The sequence below is a fragment of the Lissotriton vulgaris genome, chromosome 10 (assembly GCF_964263255.1).
Source record: "Lissotriton vulgaris chromosome 10, aLisVul1.2, whole genome shotgun sequence".
NCBI lineage: Eukaryota > Metazoa > Chordata > Amphibia > Caudata > Salamandridae > Lissotriton > Lissotriton vulgaris.
In genome coordinates, this window is record NC_141698.1 from 281,516,198 (window position 1) to 281,537,294 (window position 21,097).

The 21,097-nt window shown below is 48.5% G+C and overlaps 1 protein-coding gene across 2 annotated transcripts in view; it reads left to right on the forward strand.

The window, feature by feature from the left end:
• Positions 1–21,097, forward strand: part of DHX30 (DExH-box helicase 30) — a 1,000,138-nt gene that overhangs the window by 629,921 nt on the left and 349,120 nt on the right. For both annotated transcript variants that reach the window (XM_086941023.1, XM_086941022.1), the window contains one exon: positions 11,256–11,431. In XM_086941023.1, the coding sequence (XP_086797149.1) occupies positions 11,256–11,431 (176 nt within the window). The remainder of the gene's footprint in view (positions 1–11,255; positions 11,432–21,097) is intronic.

Genomic DNA, 21,097 nt, shown 5'->3' on the forward strand with positions numbered 1-21,097 from the left:
TTAGTGGCACAATCTACGAAGTCAGACCAATCCTGAGACTGAGTTTTCTGGGTATCCCTGAACAGCAACCTGTACTGCTCAGTGGTTAGGCCAAACCCATCTATCAGTGTATTTTCAGGACTTGGTAATCATTAGCATCCTCAGCTCTAGTAGTGAGGAGCTTGTCTCTACCTTTACCTTCAAAGGAGAGCCACAAAATAGCTGCCCACTGACTCTGGGGGACACACTGTACAGTGCAAGCCCTCTCCAAAGCAGTTATCCATTTGTGGATATCCTCCCCTTGTTTAAAGGGGGGCACTATCTTACTCAGGTGCCTAGTATCTAAACTCCTGTTTTCCCTTGTGGGAATGCTGCCACCAGTGGAATCTAGTCCACTTAACTTTTGCTCTCTAGCAAAGGCAAGTCTCTCTTTGGCCAGGGCAAGTTCTTCCCTTTCAATCCTCAGATTGACTTCCCTCACTTTGGCTTCATACACTCTCCTCTGAGGGGATGTCATCCCTCTGTGAGAAGAGGCCTGAGAGCCATTGGTTTGAATGGATCTGTTAGAGCCTCTGGATAGAGACCTAACTCGTCCATTCCCAATGTTAAGCTGGCCTGAGAGGGGCCCCAGGGGTCTCCTAGTACCATTCTCATGCCTGCTTAAGTTGGCCCTAGTTAGCTGGCTAACTACTTCTGGACCTTTGTCTGCCTCGTCCTCAGATGGCTCTAGATCCTCATCCTCCTCTTCACCTTCTGCATAGAGATGGATAAGGTCAGGGTCACCTGTGGTTCCCTCTAGGGGAGGCATTGTCCCATCTGGATTAGAAGGGTCTGGGTTACCAGCCCTCCTGGCATCATAAGTCTCTAAGAGACCAATCAGAAATGGGGTTGTAGGGTTAGAACCCTGTTTTAGCTTCCTGGAGGTACACACCTGTCTCATCTCCTGGAAGCTAAGAGCAGCATATCTGGAAGTGACCTGTGGAGGGTCCACTGACACAAGGGGAGACTCAGAGTTTCCTCCTTTGTCTGACATGCTGTTTCTAGTGTGGTGTAAGTGATGCACCTACCTACACTATTTGTTTGCCTACTGATCCCTTGCTAAGAGTTGCAGCCAAGGTGTGCTAAGCCTTGAGGAGCTACAACAGCTGGTTCAGTAGAACTCAGAGTATTCTAAGCTAGTTATATGTACCTGGAGTACTTATGTGATCTTTCACGAGATATTCTTAGGATATGTGTGGTAAAACAACAGCAAGCTCAAATCCCAACCGCTGCTCACCAATGTGAGAAGTTGGCCTGATATGCAGTGCTCACTATTCTAGTGATCACTATGTATCAGTCCAAACAACCCTTATTGATGATTGGTTGTAAGTCAACCTTATAGACCAGCTATCCTAGTAGCATGGATACGAGCAGTCTTCGGGCTAAACTCTAGAGGGCGTGTTAAGCCAGCTGTTATACCATCACATATACCCCTTGAACACCAAGTGAAAGGACACCACACAAGTGTTATGAAAATAAACAGTGTATTTATTTAGATCACAACAGCTCTGTACTCTTTATGAGGACAGGGTACTAAGCACTCAACAAAACTCTTACGAAAATACTTTAATTTGCACAATTTACACAAATGCCCGAGGGGCACGAAAAACCATATACTATGAAAGTGGAATGCGAAATTACTAGCAGGTAAGTACTGGACTAATAGGCTTTGGAATCGCTAGGACTACGTTACTGAACCTTCAGATTACTAGTAGGAGGCCTAGGGGACTCTGGTGCAGAGTGTGCACTCTCACGCGGGATGCGGGACAAAGTCTATGGGAGCTAGTAAAAGCAAAGTTAGTGTTCTCGGGCGAACCCGATAAGGTAGATCGAAAACGACAGTGGATCTGGACCCTTGGATAGTGAGGCTATGCTGGGGCACCAAAATGCCAAAGTTACCTAGGCTGCAGCTGCATAGGTCTGAAAAGACTTCGGGAATCCTCGTTGACGAACCAGGAGCCTGAAGAAAGAAGTTGCTGGCAGGCGACCAGTGAAGAGTGTTCGAAGTGATCCAAGCCTGGATCGAAGATGGATGACACCTGAAAGCAGAGGGGACCAAGTTCGTGACCACTAGCCAGTGATCAGATGGCACCAGGAGGGCACCGGATGGTAGTCACCTCGACCAGGTGAGTGGGCGACTCTGGGCTCTGCAGTCTCACGGACCAGGAGGCGTTGTCGGCGACCAAGATGGAGGTGCGAGCTGTCCCACGATGGTTGATGCTGTCGACGTCGCTGGACCCAGGATTGGGGCAACAAGTCTTGGCAAATTCAAGCCCACGCGGTGGACCTAAAATGGCATCTGGAGTGGACCAGGAGGGTCCGGGGTGCTCCTCTTTTGGAAGGGAGCAAGAGCCAGTCTGGAGCAACCAGACCAGCAGCATTGTTGTCGTCGGGAAGGCCACCAGCCAGCGGGCTAGTAGCCAGACAACGCGGTGAGCAGCAAAAAGCAGAAGGGCCCCACGCAGATCTCGTGGATGCTGGGAGGCTGGACTTCGGTGCTGGAGCTGCTCAGGGTCGGGGCTTCTCGGACCCCAAAGCACTCACCAGAGGATCCCTCGGCGGTCGTGCAGTTCTGATGATGGCCGGTCCCTCGAGGTCTCGTCGCACCTACGGTTCTCAGCTTAGCTGTAGAGGTAGGTAGAGGTCAGAGGTGCCAGGGAAGCCGGGTCTCGTCGAGCTGGTCAGTCGGATTCCGGAGGAAGGACGTGCAGCAAACCGCAGAGTTCTTAGATGGTGCCTGCGGATGCAGGGTGACTACTCCTTAGTCACAAGGGAGAAATCTTGAGAAGAGTCGAGAGTTCCTTTCGTGGAAAGTAATTTCTTGATTCGAAGATGATCTAATTTGGAAGGGTCCCCGCTCCTGCCTTTATCCTAAAGAAAGGGGTGGGTACGCGACTAGGTCCTGCCCTAGGGGTGGGACCAGGAAGGGGGTGGTTACACCCCTCTCCCATGCCGGACTTTCCCCAGGCCAGGGGCTGGTGTGCCCCTGGAACTGGTTCTAGCCGGCAGATGCGTAGTGAGCACCGGGGTGCCACTTGCAGTCACCTTCCTGTAAAGCCCTGCCTACCCAGGATACACAAAACCCTGTCTGGGATGGTGCTAGCACCGCCCCTGACAGGAATCCCTTTGTCCAAGCTCCCCTCGCTGGAAGGACTCCCAGCTGCAGGGGGTCAGACTCGTGTCTGTGGTGGCAGCATCCATTTTGTGATGCTGAGGCTTGAGTTAACTTTAACCGGGGTTCACAGTTACATACATGTCGTGTCCCTCTAGAAGGGTGGAATGCTAACCCCGTCGCCAGAATTGGCGAGGGGTTAGTATTCCAATTCGTATGACACCTTACTCGACATGTTTTGATAAAGCGATACCAAAGATAGCATTTAACCGCGAGGATTATAATGCACTTAAGAGTATATGGTATGCGTTATCATGGAACAGCTATTAGGACTTGGTTCTGCAAGCTGCAAACGGGCTCAGCTCATGCCAGAGCACCATCTCACACGATTCCCAGCACTCTGCCTTCAGGATTGTCAAGGCCTGCCATAGGAGTGACTGATAGGAATCTGTGTGTCCATTTTTGGGGTTAGATATTGGTATACTATATCTAAAGCAAAGGGTGACTACACCACCTTGCCCCAGCTGTCGTGCAGCCAGTTGTGTCAGATTTAGATGGCCATCCAGGGGTGGCATAATACATGCTTCAGCCCCTGGTAGGCCCTGGGTACACCTATGCCCTGAGTTACAGGGTCTGATAAGGTGGCCCAGTTCCAATTGGTAAATGCACCTAAGGTACACGTTGTAATTTAGTGAGAGAACAGCTAGGCTGTGGGTCTGATTAGCAGGCCCACAGCCAGAGAAAGTCGTAAACCAGTGAAACAAAAGCAAAAAATCTGGGTGTTCATAGGATTGCAGACCCTACTCTCCTACACATACCTGGGTTCAAATCAAGCAGACGCGATCCCTAATACTCTCAATCACAGCATTCTTGTGTTGTTAACACCTACTCTGTGGTAAAATTGTGTGCACAATGGTTAGAACATTCCACACTGTCTGCAGCAAAACATCTTTCGCTACTTTCCGAAGACATAGATTTGTCAGATTTCTTTTGGGTCCCAAATCTCCACGTCCTAAAAGATTTATTTATGCTACCTATAAGAAATTTGGAAATTGTCCCAAATGAAAGCTGCTGCACATTTAAGATAAATTGACCAAGATTATTTGGATAAAGTGCTTGCTGTTGTTGATAATAGCATTAATAAGCTGTTTTCTCGTATTTAGAACTTAAATAACATTGTGTTGTCTGTTATTAATATTATGCAAAGTGGTCTGTCAACATTTTAAAATGGGCAAAGTCAGCTTAACCCCTTCGATGCTCATGACGGAACGGTTCCGTCATGAGCATCGGTCACGCTGTGCTCATGACGGAACCGTTCCGTCATGACCACACCCATTTACATTAGTGCCCAGCACCGGGGGTAAATCTGCACCGCACGGATGAGGTTAAATCAATCATGCAATTTAGCTGGGCACTTCAAATACTTAAGAATGGGTGTGTACCATAGCTCTACCTGAATTCCAGTAGTTTATTTTTTCCTTTTAATTTAACATGCAAACAAAAATGGAAGGTAATGAAATATGCACCCTACATAATGCTACACTTAGAGAACTTAGAACAACTTCCATTTACAATAGCAGACACACCTTCAGCTTTGAGGTTAATACACAACATAATCTCTTTACCCGTTTCTACGTTTCAATTCAAGGCTTGCATTAAACTTTTTCCTGTAAGTACACACAAACCCCTCTGAGGTAGCTTTATTCATGAGTTATGGTCACTTCCCTTCGGTCATTGTGAATGTGCCTATAAAGAAGTTTTCCTTACTGGAGAGGAATGCAACTCTTCTGTTGGATGTTCACACATTTGCAAACATGTTAAGATCCACGCAGCATGTAATGTTTCAGCTCCAAATTTGTCCTGTTATTTAAAAGGAATATCAGCTCCAGCTCCACTTATCACAGTCCTTTCAAATGGAAGTTATTTAATGCTTAATGATCAAAATTGTTGCAGTATGTGAGCGGGAGTTCCCTCGATTTTGTCCATCTCCCAGCTTGTCACTTGTTGCAACATCGTCCTGTTCCCCCCAGGCATGGGATTGTAGATAGCTCGTTGGGCCTTCCATTCCAGCGTTGAAGTCAGATTTCAACAAGCTAAACAGGCTCAAAACCCTACTGTTTAAAAAGGAGTATCTCTCACATCTGTTTGCGGAACCTTCGAATTGCAGGTGGCTAGACCTTCTAGTGAAATACAGTCCTTATTAAACACCAATCTTCCTCTGCATTTCGGTAAATAAGTGCATCAAATTTTTAATGCCTCTAACACAACCGGTCTTGCACACTTTTTTTAAGTTGCTGCCCAGGCCTCTTCAGTCCTTTCAAGACTATCTTTGAAGTGATCCCGGCTTTTATTTATTCAGTTTTTTCCAGTGTATTCTGAGTATTTCTGCTGCTATTACTCATTTGCGGCATTCTCATCCTATGTCTGCTTATCTGCAATGGCTGTTCCTTTTGCAATCTCTCCTAACTATAATCTCCCCAACACTATTGTAAGCACTTGCTTCAAGTTTTTGGGATGTTTATAATCCAAGAGCTGATTCTTGGTCCTTAACAATCCGACCTGCATGGGTTACCTGCGTACAGCCCTTGTTCCATTGCCTGTGGTTCCCCTTTGAATGAATGTGCACTGGATATGTGCCTGGCTTCGCAGACACATGCTGCCATGGATACTTAACTGCTAATAAGTCCCTTACCAACCCATTTTCAGGCCTGTCCCCTAGGTTTGCGGCGTCTCCACAATGCAAGGTTTGAGCCACTCACTGTCGAGGAAATTTGTGCTTGGGCACATGGCTCAAGAAATACATGCTTTACTAACACGGATGCAGGTTACCCAGTAACTATCTCAGCACCGGCTGAGCCCGAGGATTATGTCTGTGCTCTAGAACTTGTGCCTTGAGCTGTTAATAATCTTTTGCAGAGTCAGACTACTTTATGAAGTTCCTGGCTTTTGAATTTGTGAGGGACGCAATGTATCCATTCAAAACACCATAATTTGACTATTTTTCAAAATTGACAATTCATTTTTTAGTTTTCCAAATATAACTTTATGAATTATGCTTTGAATTTGTTTATCTTTCAATTGCATTTATATTTTTAGTGCTTTTTCATGCTATTATCTGACCAAAAGGAGGGTGTCATGTGTTTCTCATATGGCCCATTGTCGTTTTCCCTTTGTTAGCCTAATTATACACATTGTAGGCCGCTTTGGTTTTGCACATTACTAAATGGCGAAGTTGCCTTTGTCCCACATTCTATTTTCACACGGAACCAGCACATGTTTTTGTATTTTATTATTTTTGTGGGATTTAGTCTGAACGTCCTATACAAGGTCAAAAAAGATTGCCCATTGTTGTTCTCTCTGGACAGAAGCACTTCGACATAATCAAGGAATGCAGCTGCAGTTTTTGAATACACATATCTTGTCAAATAACTGAGGACTGGGGTTCTAAAAAACACACACAGAGCGAAGGTCCTGAGACAAGATGCAGCATCAGCTGGGACAGGAACATCTACCTATGCATGCTAAGGTACTGTGCAGAGACGACAAGAGGTTCAACGCAGACACTGACCGAAGGTTTTGGTCCACTCCTCTGCCTGACTACTCCATGGGGCTAATTTGGCAACAAGCCAACTAATGCTCTAAGAGGGAATACCCCTCACACATGTAAAGCACCTTAGCGAGTGCTACACATTTTCAAAATTACACAATCACTTAAAATTAAGTAATCTGCACCTACACACTTTGGTCCTGAGGAAAGCCAGTTTTAATCATAACGGCCTGGCTGAAACATGTAGACCACACCTGGATGTAGGAGACCTTAATTAGCACTCCTATAGCATCCAACAGCCTTTTTTAATGCTAACAGTGACCCAGTTATTAAAATATAATCTACCCTCGGGCACTGGGATCCCTGTATAGCTTTTAAACTTTCACCTTCACGTCACTACACTGCACACTCAGAAACATACCTGCTCCGCTGTATTCAGGCATCGAAGCACACCCGGGACACACTCAGTGTCACTGGGTGGGCCCGATGATGAAGCATGCCACCAACCAGGTTGGTGGGTGAGGGCTTCATGAACAAACAAAAGGGTTTGTACTCTGTCGTACAGTCTTGAGTCTATGTAAATTCACAAATAGGCTAATCCTTATTGATTTCACATATAAAACCCTGGGGATACGGACTAGCTACCTAGTCCTCTCACTCTCCTTTGATAGTTATATAAGGTATTGTGTCCGCCACTAAACCCAGAGATCTATACTATATACACAGTTTGCTTCAGTAGTACGGGAGGGGTTAGGCATATCTGTCAAATAACATGACAGGGCTTTTCATTGTATACGGTTTATTAACCATGCTGATGATATTATTGACATGTATTAGTTTTCTAATTGTGGCTGAATTATTGCATCTTAGAGCACAATAGTTTAGATAAACATTGTAAACTCCCTTTGTGTCACTTTCTTATCTTATTGTGGACAAGTACGAGTGAGAGAGCGGAAGGGTGTGTCCTGTTCCTGCGATCCCTTAGGGGGTCGAGAGTGTTGTGTTCTGGGGTGCCATATCACTTGTCCCTCTGTAAAGGTTAAGCGGGCAAGTGAGGCACTATAGCTAGTCAGGCTCTGGCTTATAGATACTGATGTGGTATGGTGACACAGTCCCCTACATACTGACGTTCTATGGTCCCAAGCCCTGAGCAGAATCCATGTAATGGGGTAAGAGGGACATCTATATGCTAGATTCAGCTTACCAAATTGAGCAGCCTTTGTTATACCGTAATTGGCGGTATGTCACTGATATTTGTCAGTTTTATTGACTACGAATATCTGTTGAAGACCCTTTGTTTCTTTAATTATCTCAGAAAACAAATAAAGCTGGTTTAAAAAAGAATGGCTTAAATTGTATGGATGTTGAATAGGATCGCTAAAAGTAAGGTGTACGCACAAAAACAACAGTTCTGGATACCTTTGGGGGACAATATACAGCCCCGCTAATAATGTAACGTTTACCTGTTATGCATTGTATTTTTATAAACTGAAGTCCTATGGCCAATGTTATTTCATAGGAGCAAATTTTGGATGTTCTCCTAATCCTTGTGAAGTTCTGGGCTTATTTTAGGTTTTTTTACTCCCAGCCAGTCAGTAGTTTGAGATGTCAGACATGGAGAAGCATTATATCTAGTTAAATATGTCTGTGCTAGTTTTTTTTAGAGCAGTAGCAGAATGTAGGGTACCTCCAAGTTCAGGTATGTCTGACTGAATTTCTCACTAAAACCGTTAGCTCAAAGAAACCTACCATCGAAGGTGGAAGATCGTAGGCCCCAACACAAGTATAAAAAATATCTCATGATGCCAAAGGCAAAAATGCAAGTACAAGTGCAAAAATGTTAGTGCAAGATACCACAAATATTAGCTTTTAAAAGTTCATAGTATGGTACATTTATTATAATTTATGGTATTTCTTCTAATATTTCTTCTGCCAAATTATAATCCCTACCACAGCTGACTTGTGTTTAGAGAAAACTGCTTCATCATTGCAAAGAAGCTTTCTTTTTTGTTCTGACTTGTCTGAAACCAACTTAGTCTTGTCACCACAGTAGCTGTTGCTGTGTGGTCGGTAGATCAAATATCAATATAAGCATGAGGTTGGCTTCAAACCCCCCATCCCCTCCCTCCCTCCCCTGTTACTCACTCTTTCTATTCTGTTTCTGTTCGAGTATCAGGAAGTCAACAAGATGGCTGAAATCCTTGAAAGACTCTGCATCTTACTTATATGGCAGAAGACCTGTCACAATGTAGACAAGAAGTCTCTATAAAGTGGGTTTCTATTTGGCGGCTGTGGCAGTCATTATATTTTAGAAGATTAAGTGTTGGACCTCTTCACTCATTCCAGCTAGCTGGTCTGCAAAGGTCAAGTGGCTCTTCATTTAATCCTGTTCTCTGGACTCTCCCAGTCAGCTAGTCCTTGCTCTTCAGCTACCTTTTCTTCTTCTAATTCAGGGCACGGCAGTAGGGTCTAGTCTGGATTGGTCCAGGCCATTTGTGATCTCTATTTCAAGGAAGGTCCTGCCCATGGGAAGTATCTCATCTAGGCTTATGCATACTGTCTCCTGGAGGTCCACATAGATTACTCGCTTGATGTTGGCAGTAGTTACAGTTTACGTTCTAGCAGGATGATTCAAGTGTTAGCACTTCTGAGCAAGCCGGCTTGTCTTTCTCTGGCTTTTCCATCTGTTTTCTGAATTGTTACCTGGCAAGCAAGACAGGACAGATTCTAACCAGTAACTGTGGCTTGTCAATCGTCCATCGACACCCTTGACCAAGTTTCCTAGATTGCTAGAGAACACCTAACAGAACACAGACTGGGGAAGAGAGGGCATGTGAGTTAGTGAAGGGAAATTGGTTTGGCAAGTAGCAGATTTAGTTCTTCCCCAGCTCACCAGAATGTTAGTTTCTGAACACAATTCCAGGATACAAAGACAAGCTGATTGTTGCGAATCGTCCTCAGGATCGGTTTGTAGAAAGGTGCGCCCACCTCTAAATCTAGCCAACACCTGGAATGCCTTTATGGCACAGAGTATTGACAAGATTAAGTGAGGGGAAAAAATAAGAAAGATCAAGGAAGGAAAGGATGGGGACAGCAGGGAGGGAGATCTGTAAGACACAAACAGAACACAGGCATAAGACTAAATCCCTATACTGTAAATGCATCAATTCTATTTTCTTGACTATGAGGGTTCATACCTGTAAAAGAAAATATAATGCCTTGTGGATGTGTAGAAGCAACGTAGGGTTGGATACGAGGTAACTATGGAAAATAGAACATACAGGAACATAAATATTCTAGACCAACATGTACACAGTATCTGATACAACCTAACCTATTCACCTCTATGCACCTACCTAAATGTGACTCCCTTAAACGTCACAGGGGTAGAGTGCGACCCACACCTCCTAAACCCCTGTTAATACAAAAGTCAACAATTCAAGTTACACATAAATGTACATAGGATCCGTGATACCCTTCTACACACAGTAATGCAAATTCCAGACAAGGCACCTCTGGAAGGTCTCTTGATGGTATCTTCAACTAATACTTCTTAGTTGAGTTCCAGGACAATTCGTATTTACAAGCAAAATAAATCACCACCAAAAAAGGAGTAGCTATCCCAAGTTCGATAGCTACACTTGAATAACCCGCCGTTGGCCGAAAATACCAACCGGGTCAAATCCCAAACATGATCCAACAAGCACGAGTACCAACAAACAAGGTCTCCACAAATGGGTTCACAACAGCAAGAGGCGAGTAAGGGACAAGTCGCCGCTGAGCTCGAACCTCTCAACGCAGCAGCAACAACACGCTTACCGCACCCGATCTCCAATTCTCCTAGGACAATAACCACGTCAGGACTGGAATCACCGACAACTTGCTCCGGCCGCCATTCCTTTTTATCGCATAGCGGAAGCGCGATGCGCCGCAAGGAATGCCGGGAATTGTAGTCTTTTCCCGGAGGATGCCGGGATTTGTAGTTCGCGGTACCTCCGCGATCGTAACACTGATTGTCACATCAAGGGGAGGTGATGGCCACCTTCAGGGGAAATGTCTTTCTGTGGAAACTCGTCATTAAAACAATGTTGATAATACAAGGGAGAGACTGGAAATCAGTGTCTCAACAGTAAATATGGCTATACCCCTGTGACTAATCCACTTCCAGCCATTTCTAGGTGCCTCATGACCTTCAATTGTGGGCTCGATCCACTTTGGGAACACTAATAGTGAAGCCTGAGTCTAACGGCTGTCATGAAGCAGTGCCATTTAACCTGCAAATTGTAGAATCCATTAGGGGAAGAAATTCCGAAACATGTAATTGCTGAGGCCATGGGCTTCACAGTGTTATTAAGCCATTATTTGACTTCAGTCTCTCTATCCCCAATTAAACATTTTCAGACTGATAGAAATATTAAGTCCTAACCAAATACAAGCTTGGGAGTGAAAGGTACTAAGTGCTGGACTGAATGATTTTTTTACTCATGGTAGTGAATATATCAGTGTTACTGGAGAAATAAGCACTTAAATTGGTTTTTATTTTTATTTATTTATTTATATAATTTTTTGTACACCCAGTGCACTCAAACATTCCCATTGTGGACCAGCAGGCCATCTTTCAGAAGCCATCACCTGGCATTCGCAAGATTGTTCTAGCCACAAACATTGCAGAGACCTCCATCACCATTGACGACATTGTCCATGTTGTGGACTGCGGCACACAGAAAGAGCAGCGATATGACCTCCGAACTAAGGTAAGTGAATGCATGCATTTTATGTTGAAGATTTTTACTAACTTGATCCAGTAGGTTGAAAATTGAGGTATATTATGTTATTGCCATTTGTGTAGCACAAATTTTCCTTTATCATGGATCCATAGCTCTGCAGCAGTCCTTACTGACTCATTTGAATCTTAAGATTTCCTTCAGAGACGGTAGTCTGATTCGGCTTGTTATGTTGTGTTACGTGTATTGTGTTCTTGTTCTTTCAGTCGAATGGCTCTGTTGCATTCTTCCAGCTTTGGGTATATATATTTGTTACTGTAGGGCAGAGTGCTTTACTTGCAGCTCACTTTCACAGGTTTCACATTGGTAGACATGGCATTGTCTGTCAGACCGGAGATCTGTGTGTATGGTTTCTTGGAGTGGGTGCTGTTAAATACTGTACATACTGAGTAAATGAAATACCTGGGCTTTGTTGGAAGTATGTCAGGAGTCTTTAGGTGTGTTTTGTTGGATGTTAATGTGAGGTATATCAAAGTATGTGCTAGAGTGAACATGATAATACACAAAAATATCAGTGGATATATGATGTATGTTCTTTCTCGTGTTGTGTTGGGTGGTTTATGTGTAGCTTACATTAATGATATAGTGGGCTGTGTGACAGTTGACTACTTGGCCTACTTGGGTTGTGTTTACCCTGTGGAATTTGTTCAGCTAAGTGTGTTCTGTTAAGTATTTATGTGTGGAGTTTCGAAGACATTAATGATGTTACAAAATGCTGGGTCTAATCTGAGGTGGCATGGTGGACAAAAAAAACGATGTGTTGGAATGCTACCCGAGCGATTGCCCTTGGTTAGACATATTGCAAGAGAGTAAACAGTTTATATGGAGCTGTCGTTTAAAAGAATCTCACAACTACTGACAGGACGGATTATGGTATATCAATATCCAAGTACAGGCAAGTAGGTGCTCAAAGTGTTTAACACCCTATTACCAATCAGGAGTACAGTAGGTTGAAAAAATCCAAACACACACATATAGATTTGGTACTGGAGCACACAAAATTCTGTTGCTTATTTCAGAAGTGTCAAAGAGGCTGTCCATATGATTGTTTTGTTCTTTTATTTTTATCACTCCAACTGTTGTCTATAATCTTAAACACATCTGGCAGCTGACACGTGTTTCATCTATTACAAGACTTATTGAAAGCTCACACAGGTACTGGTGATGCCACAGTTCAGCTGTAAAATGTCTATACAGTGGTTTATTACAATATTATTTCTCAGTGTCTATCGCACATGTAAAAAGTATGTGCGCTGAAATAAATAAATCTACACATCTGAAAGAAACAGGTTAGTGTTAGATTCCTTACCTTAGAATATCCCCAGGCATCAGACTGGATCCGGAAAGTTTTGCGTAGCAGTACCCTGTGCGTCGGTAGGCATCGTCTGCGGCTCCAAGTCCGTCGTGATCGCCGGGATGAGGTCGCCGGAGTACTTAGACGCCGCCCTCGCGCGCTGACGTCAGTTCTTCTTTTTCCGTGCCAGCAAGCGCAGATCCGGGAAGAGCAGTACTCCTAGTCAATTTTTGACTAAACATTTTGATCTCTTTTGGATCATTCTCAAGTCTATACCGCGACTCGCGGTGCTAATAGGGATGCCCGGGTTCAAACCCTGCTACGATTGTCACCGCTTGATGTCGGTGACCGACCCCCACCGTCGGTTCCTTTACTGTAAAATGTAGTGTATTTTGTAAAGCGCACAGCTGCCCCAACGGGGCGTCCCGGCGCTGTATAACGCTGTGGAACCCTTCCGGGTTCTCCCTGTGAGAAGCCCCTCCTGGGCACCCCCAAGGTGAAGCCAGGCATCCCAGTGTTGTAGGGGCCGTTGTGGAGATTAAGCAAGCTATTGCCCAGAGTTGCAGCGCGGGACCCATGATTAGAGTAGGCGCCGAGGCGAGAATTATCGAGTCCGCGGACATTGAGCTCAAGACCCTGCCGCGTCGGGACTTGAACCCTGGTCCCGGGCCTGATCTCTGCTTCCTAATCTGCTGCTCTAACCAGTGAGCCACACTTCTCCTTTGTCTCGGGGCCGACCACGATGCCAAGTCGTGCCCCGACTGCCGGGCCTTCACCTCGAAGGCTAGGCGGTAGCGGTCCCTTAAGCGTCTCGAGCTCCGGCAGTCGGCCTGCGCCGCTCGAGGTCCCGGTCCAGGAGGAGGTTGAGGGACCGGTCGCGAGACCGTAGTCATCACAGCTCGGCGAGTCCACACCACTTGTCAGGCTCCAAGTCCTCAGGTAAGTCGAGGCACAGGAAAGTGAAGAAGCGACATCACTCTTCCGACTCCCCCCCCCCCGACGCTGGCGTGATACGGCCGGGGGTTCGGGCGACACCGCCCACGCGGCTCTGCCGGAGCCGCAAGCGCTGCGTCCAGCTCCATACCTGCCAGTACCTGGGCTGCACGTGACGCCAGAGGACATTAGTGCCTTCCTTAGGGCCATGAGGTCGTGCTTCCCTCCGTCAGAACCCGCCGAGGCGCCTTTGCGCCCCGCCGGTCCGTCTGGGAACCCAAGCCGGCCGGCGGCTCCAGCCCCAGCGCCGCCGGTTGCTTCGACGCCGTCGACGGCTCCGGTCTCAACGCTGCAGGGCCCCTCAGGTTCCATGCCTGGATGCGTGACGACGCCGGTCGACCTTAGGACCCCTCCGCTGGCCAAGGGTGTCGCACCCGGCACCGTCCCCGGTCCTAACCTCGGTCCGTATCCGGCATTTGACGCAGATTGGTGATTCCTTCACCGACGACCCGGCTCCATCGTTTGTTCCTGACTATCAGGAGATGGATGACGAGGAGGACTGGGAGGGTTTTGAGGACCCTCTGACACTGCAGTGCCAGTTGCGCCAGGACTGGGCAGACGAGCTGGGGGAGCCCAGTGGTCTGGACACTTCGCCCGACACTGGATTGGTCTCCCCTCCTACCGTGGATACGGAGGAGGGGGCTGCTTACAGCGTGGGGTTGACTAGGGCAGCCAAGGTCTTTGATCTTGAGCTCCCTGTCGCGCCCGTGAGAACTAACCTCCTCACTGAGGTGCTGAAACCGCAGGCAAGCTCCTCAGAGCCTCTACCGCCATTCAACAAAGCCCTCACTGATGTTCTGTTGGGCACCTGGTCCAAGCCCTCCATAGGCCTCCCTGTGGATCGGAACGTGCCCCGACGCCACCGCCCGGCTCCGGGCGACCCCAGCTTCCTGTCCGTTCACCCCACCCCGAGAGCCTGGTGTTCTAGGCCTCTACTTCCCAGACCGCATTCCCCACCGCTCCTCCGGATCGGGAATCCAAAAGGTACGATCAGTTTGAGGAGAAACTGTTCTCCTCACTGAGTTTGGGGTTGCGGTCTGTCAACACTGCCTGCCTTTTGGGCCGTTACACCCGCTCTCTGTGGGATACGTTTGCGGAAGTGCTGCCGCAGAGCCCGGTGGAGGTCCAGGCAAAGCTTACCCTGGCCCTAACAGAGGGACGATGCAGCACGCTATTCCATTCAGTGTGGACTCGATACCACGGACTCGCTGGGTAGGGCGATTGCGATGACGGTGGCGGATTGCCGCCACGCCTGGCACTTTTCAGGGGATATCCAAACCACCCTTATGGACATGCCCTTTGATGCCCGTCGCCTCTTTGGTGACAAGGCGGACAGTGAGCTGGCGTGTTTCAAGACTCCAGGGCTACGGCCAAGTCCTTGGGCCTCGGCCAACGGCAGCAAACTTCCGCCTTTCGTGGCCAAGGAAGGGGCACCCCCTCACATCCAGCTAGCCACAGGCCATAGAACCAACCTCAACGCGGTCGCGGTAACCGCCGTGGCGGTGCCGTGGGACACCAGCAAGGTCAGTCCACACCCACCCCGCAGCATCTGCCTCTAAATCCTTTTCAGGCCCCTTCGACGCCAGTGGGGGGCAGGGTTCGCCATCGACTCCTTCACTGGCGCTCCATCACGTCGGACAGGTGGGTGCTGCTAATCGTTCAAAGGGGCTACTTCGAACAGGGTTTCAGTCTTCCCCTATCTAGACGATTGGTTGTTAAAGGTGGGCTCGCCCCAGACAGTCGTCTCCCACCTCCAGACTACGGCCGACCTCCTGCACTCGCTGGGGTTCTCCATCAACGTGCCGAAGTCACACCTGTGCCCCTCTCAGAAGCTCCTTTTCATCGGAGCGGTTCTGGATTCGGCGCTGTTTCGGGTTTATCCTCCAGAGCAGCGGATTCGAGATATTCAGGCTCTGATTCCGATCTTTCAGCCCTTATCCCGGGTCTCAGTCAGGTTGACGCTGCGGCTCCTTGGGCTGATGGCATCCTGCATCCTTCTGGTGCATCACGCCCGGTGGCAGATGCAGGCTCTACAGTGGGACCTGAAGTTCCAGTGGGCACAGCATCAGGGCAACCTGTCCGACCACATCCGGATCTCGGAGGGCACTGCAAGACAGTTGCAGTGGTGGCTCAGGGACCGCGATTGGGTCAGCGGCAGATCTTGCTCCCTACCCCAACCAGAGCACGTAGTGGTGACGGATGCTTCCCTCCTGGGATGGAGGGACCACATGGGAGAGAGGGAGATCAGAGGCCTCTGGTCTCCGGCGGAGTCCCGGCTCCACATCAACTTTCTGGAGCTGCGGGCAATCCGGCTTGCACTGAAGGCATTCCTTCCCTCTGTCCGGGGAAGTGTATTGCAGGTGTTCATGTACAACACCACTGCCATGTGGTACTGCAACAAACGGGGCGGGTTGGGGTCGTGAACCCTTTGTCAGGAGGCTCTGCGCCTCTGGACATGGCTGGAACACCAGGGCATCACCCTGGTGGTTCAACATCTGGCAGGTTCCTTGAACGCCAGGGCAGACCAACTCAGCCGCCGGTGCATGATTGATCACGAATGGCGTCTGAACTCGGACGTGGCGCGAGGCCTCTTTCAGCAGTGGGGAGAGCCTTGGTTAGATCTATTCGCCACCAAAGAGAACACGCAATGTCATCAGTTTTGCGCCTTGGAATTTCCAAGGCGGCACTCTCTCGGAGACGCTTTTTCGTCGCGAGTGGAGCTGCGGTCTGTTGTACGCCTTTCCGCCTATACCACTTCTACCCAGAGTGCTGAAGATCAGGCACGATCAGGCACAAGTCATCCTTGTGGCTCCAGACTGGGCACGAAGATACTGGTATCCCGAGCTACTCAGTATGTCAGTCGATCCTCCGATTCGTCTGCCTCTTCAGGAGGACCTTCTGTCGCAGCAGCAGGGGCTGGTCCTCCACCCGAACCTGTCCCGCCTCCACCTCCATGCGTGGAGATTAAGCGGCGTCAGTTGAGGCCATTTGACCTGCCTCCTGAAGTCTGTGATGTGATTCTGGCAGCCAGGCGTCCCTCCACAAAATTGGTGCATGCCTGCAGGTGGAACAAATTGGTGGCATGGTGCACAGCAAAGGCTGTGGATCCACTCTCTGCTCCCCTTTCAGAGGTTCTCCTCTTTCTTCTTTCTCTTGCCCAGCAGGGCTCTGCTCTGGGCACTATTAAGAGCTACCTCTCTGCCATTTCTGCCTTCTTGAGGCTTCCTTATCGGCCTTCTCTTTGCAAGTCCTCTGTTGTAAATAGATTATTGAAAGGCATCACGTACATGTTTCCTCCTGTTCCTTTCGTGATGCCTCAGTGGGACTTGAACCTTGTTCTAACCTATTTGATGTGCGCTCCTTATGAGCCACTTCACAATTTCCCTCTAAGTCTTCTGACTCTTAAGTCTGCATTCCTGGTTGCCATCACCTCTGCCAGTAGAGTGAGTGAGCTCCAGGCTCTATCTTCTAAGCCTCCTTTCCTTTCTGTCCATCCAGACAAAGTTGTCTTAAAAACTCGTCCCTCTTTCCTGCCCAAAGTGGTTACAGCCTTTCATATCGGGCAGTCTGTAGGAGAGTAGGGTCTGCAATCCTATGATCACCCAGATTTTTTGCTTTTGTTTCACTGGTTTACGACTTTCTCTGGCTGTGGGCCTGCTAATCAGACCCACAGCCTAGCTGTTCTCTCACTAAATTGACATGTGTACCTTAGGTGCATTATCCAATTGGTACTGGGCCACCTTATCAGACCCTGTAACTCAGGGCATAGGTGTACCCAGGGCCTACCAGGGGCTGAAGCATGTATTATGCCACCCCTGGATGGCCACCTAAATCTGACACAACTGGCTGCACGACAGCTGGGGCAAGGTGGTGTAATCACCCTTTGCTTTAGATATAGTATACCTATATCTAACCCTAAAATGGACACACAGATTCCCATCAGTCACTCCTATGGCAGGCCTTGACAATCCTGTAGGCAGAGTGCTTGGAATCGTGTGAAATGGTGCTCTGGCATGAGCTGAGCCCATTTGCAGCTTGCGGAACCAAGTCCTAATAGCTGTTCCATGATAACGCATACCATATACTCTTAAGTGCATTATAATCCTCGCGGTTAAATGCTATCTTTGGTATTGCTTTATCAAAACATGTCGAGTAAGGTGTCATACGAATTGGAATACTAACCCCTCGCCAATTCTGGCGACGGGGTTAGCATTCCACCCTCCTAGAGGGACACAACATGTATGTAACTGTGAACCCCGGTTAAAGTTAACTGAAGCCTCAGCTCCACAAAATGGATGCTGCCACCACAGACACGAGTCTGACCTCCTGCTGCTGGGAGTCCTTCCAGCGAGGAGAGCTTGGACAAAGGGTTTCCTGTCAGGGGCGGTGCTAGCACCATCCCAGACAGGGTTTTGTGTATCCTGGGTAGGCAGGGCTTTACAGGAAGGTGACTGCAGAGTGGCACCCCGGTGCTCACTACGCATCTGCCGGCTAGAACCAGTTCCAGGGGCACACCAGCCCCTGGCCTGGGGAAAGTCCGGCATGGGAGAGGGGTGTAACCACCCCCCTTCCTGGTCCCACCCCTAGGGCAGGACCTAGTCGCGTACCCACCCCTTTCTTTAGGATAAAGGCAGGAGCGGGGACCCTTCCAAATTAGATCATCTTTGAATCAAGAAACTACTTTCTACGAAAGGAACTCTCTACTTCTTCTCAAGATTTCTCCCTTGTGGCTAAGGAGTAGTCACCCTGCACCTGCAGGCACCATCAATAACACTGCGGTTTGCTGCACGTCCTTCCTCAGGAATCCGACCGACCAGCACGACGAGACCCGGCTTCCCTGGCACCTCTGACCTCTACCTACCTCTACAGCTAAGCTGAGAACAATAGGTGCGACGAGACCTCGAGGGACCGGCCTTCATCAGAACTGCACGACTTCTGTCCAGCACGACCGCCGAGGGATCCTCTGGTGAGTGCTTTGGGGTCCGAGAAGCCCCGACCCTGAGCAGCTCCAGCACCGAAGTCCAGCCTCCCAGCATCTCCACGATCTGTGTGGGGCCCTTCTGCTTTTTGCTGCTCACCGCGTTGTTTGGCTACTAGCCCGCTGGCTTGTGGCCTTAACGACGCCCGACGACATCACTGCTGCTGGTCTGGTTGCTCCAGACTGGCCCTTGCTCCCTTCCAAAAGAGGAGCACCCCGGGCCCTCCTGGTCCACTCCAGACGCCAGTTTGAGTCCACCGCGTGTACTTGAATTTGCCAAGACTTGTTGCCCCAATCCTGGGTCCAGCGACGTCGACAGCTTCATCCATCGTGAGACAGCTCGCTCCTCCACCCTGGTCGCCGACAACGCCTCCTGGTCCGTCAGATCTGCAGAGCACAGCGTCGCCCACTCACCTAGTCGAGGTGACTACCATCCGGTGCCCTCCTGGTGCCATCTGAATACTGGCTAGTAGTCAAGAACTTGGTCCCCTCTGCTTTCAGGTGTCATCCATCTTCGATCCAGGCTTGGATCACTCGAACAATCTTCACTGGTCGCCTGCCAGCAACTTCTTTCTTCAGGCTCCATAGACTGCAACGAGGATTCCCGATGTCTTTTCAGACCTATGCAGCTGCAGCCCCTGGGCTAGGTAACTTCGGCATTTCGGTGCCCCAGCATAGCCTCACTATCCAAGGGTCCAGATCCTTTTCGTTTTTCAGCCTATCTAGTCGGGTTCGCCCGATAACACTAACTTTGTGAAATCTAGCTACCATAGACTTTGTCCCGCATCCCGCGTGAGAGTGCACACTCTGCACCCGAGTCCCCTAGGCCTCCTACTAGTAATCTGAAGGTTCAGTAACGTAGTCCTAGCGATTCCAAAGCCTATTAGTATAGTACTTACCTGCTAGTAATTTCGCATTCCACTTTTAGAGTATATGGTTTTTCGTGCCCCTCGGGCATTTGTGTAAATTGTGCAACTTAAAGTATTTTCGTAAGAGTTTTGTTGTGTGCTTAGTACCCTGTCCTCATAAAGAGTACAGGGCTGTTGTGATCTAAATAAATACACTGTTTATTTTCATAACACTTGTGTGGTGTCCTTTCACTAGGTGTTCAAGGGGTATTTGTGATGGTATAACAGCTGGCTTAACACGCCCTCTAGAGTTTAGCCCGAAGACTGCTCGTATCCACGCTACTAGGATAGCTGGTCTATAAGGTTGACTTACAACCAATCACCATAAGGGTTGTTTGGACTGATACAAAGTGCTCACTAGAATAGTGAACATTATATATCAGGCCAACTTCTCACACAGTCCATCACATTGCCAACCTTCTTTCCGCCTCCGCATCCCTCGAAGGAGGAAGAGAGGCTCCACCGTCTGGACCCAAAACGTGTGCTCTCTTTCTATATTGACCGCACACGCCAGATCCGGGTGGACGACCAGCTCTTTGTTGGTTTCCTGGGCGCGAAGAAGGGACGGGCGGTGCACAAACGGACCATCTCTTGGTGGTTCCTGTTGTGCATCAAGGTATGTTAGTCCATGGCGAGAAAAGAGCCTCCTGTTGGGCTGAGGGCCCATTCCACTCGGGCCACGGCGGCTATTACTGCCTTGGGTCAGGGAGTCCCCTTGCAGGACATCTGTCAGGCAGCTACGTGGGCTTCGCTACCCACATTTGCTAGACACTACTGCCTCGACAGCCAAGTCCAGCCAGAGATGACTTTTTCGGCCTTTCCGTTCTCCAGTACTTTCTGGTGTGATCTTGGTTCGCGGACCCACCACCGGGGTTGGTATTGCTGAGGTATCTATTCTAAGTTAAGGAATCTAACACGAACCCCTTTCTTTCAGATGCACAAGTTACTTACCTTCAGTAACGATATATCTGTAAGAAACAGTAGTTAGTGTTAGATTCCTTACCGCTCCACCCATCCTCCCCGTTCTGTGAACCGATATCTAGGGTTAAGGACATCCCTTTCCAGGCACTAGTTTCATGGCACCAGTGTCGGTCTCTGGCATGGCTCTGCATTCCTGGCGCGGAAACTATGTACAAGAACTGACGTTAGCGCACGAGGGCGGCCTCTAAGTACTCCGACGTAATCCCTGCGATGCCGACGGCAGACGCGGAGCGGAAGACAACGCCTACCGACACGCAGGGGTACTGCTACGCAAAACTTTCCGGATCCAGTCTGACGCCTGGGGATATTCTAAGGTAAGGAATAAAACACGAACTACTGTTTCTTACAGATCTATTGTTACCGAAGGTAAGTAACTTGTGCTTTTCGTCCAATGTTAGGAGAAACGAACCATGCAGATCCTATGTTAGGCAGACTGTAAGTTACATGCCATGAAAAGCTGCATCGTAAGCCTTCTGACCAAG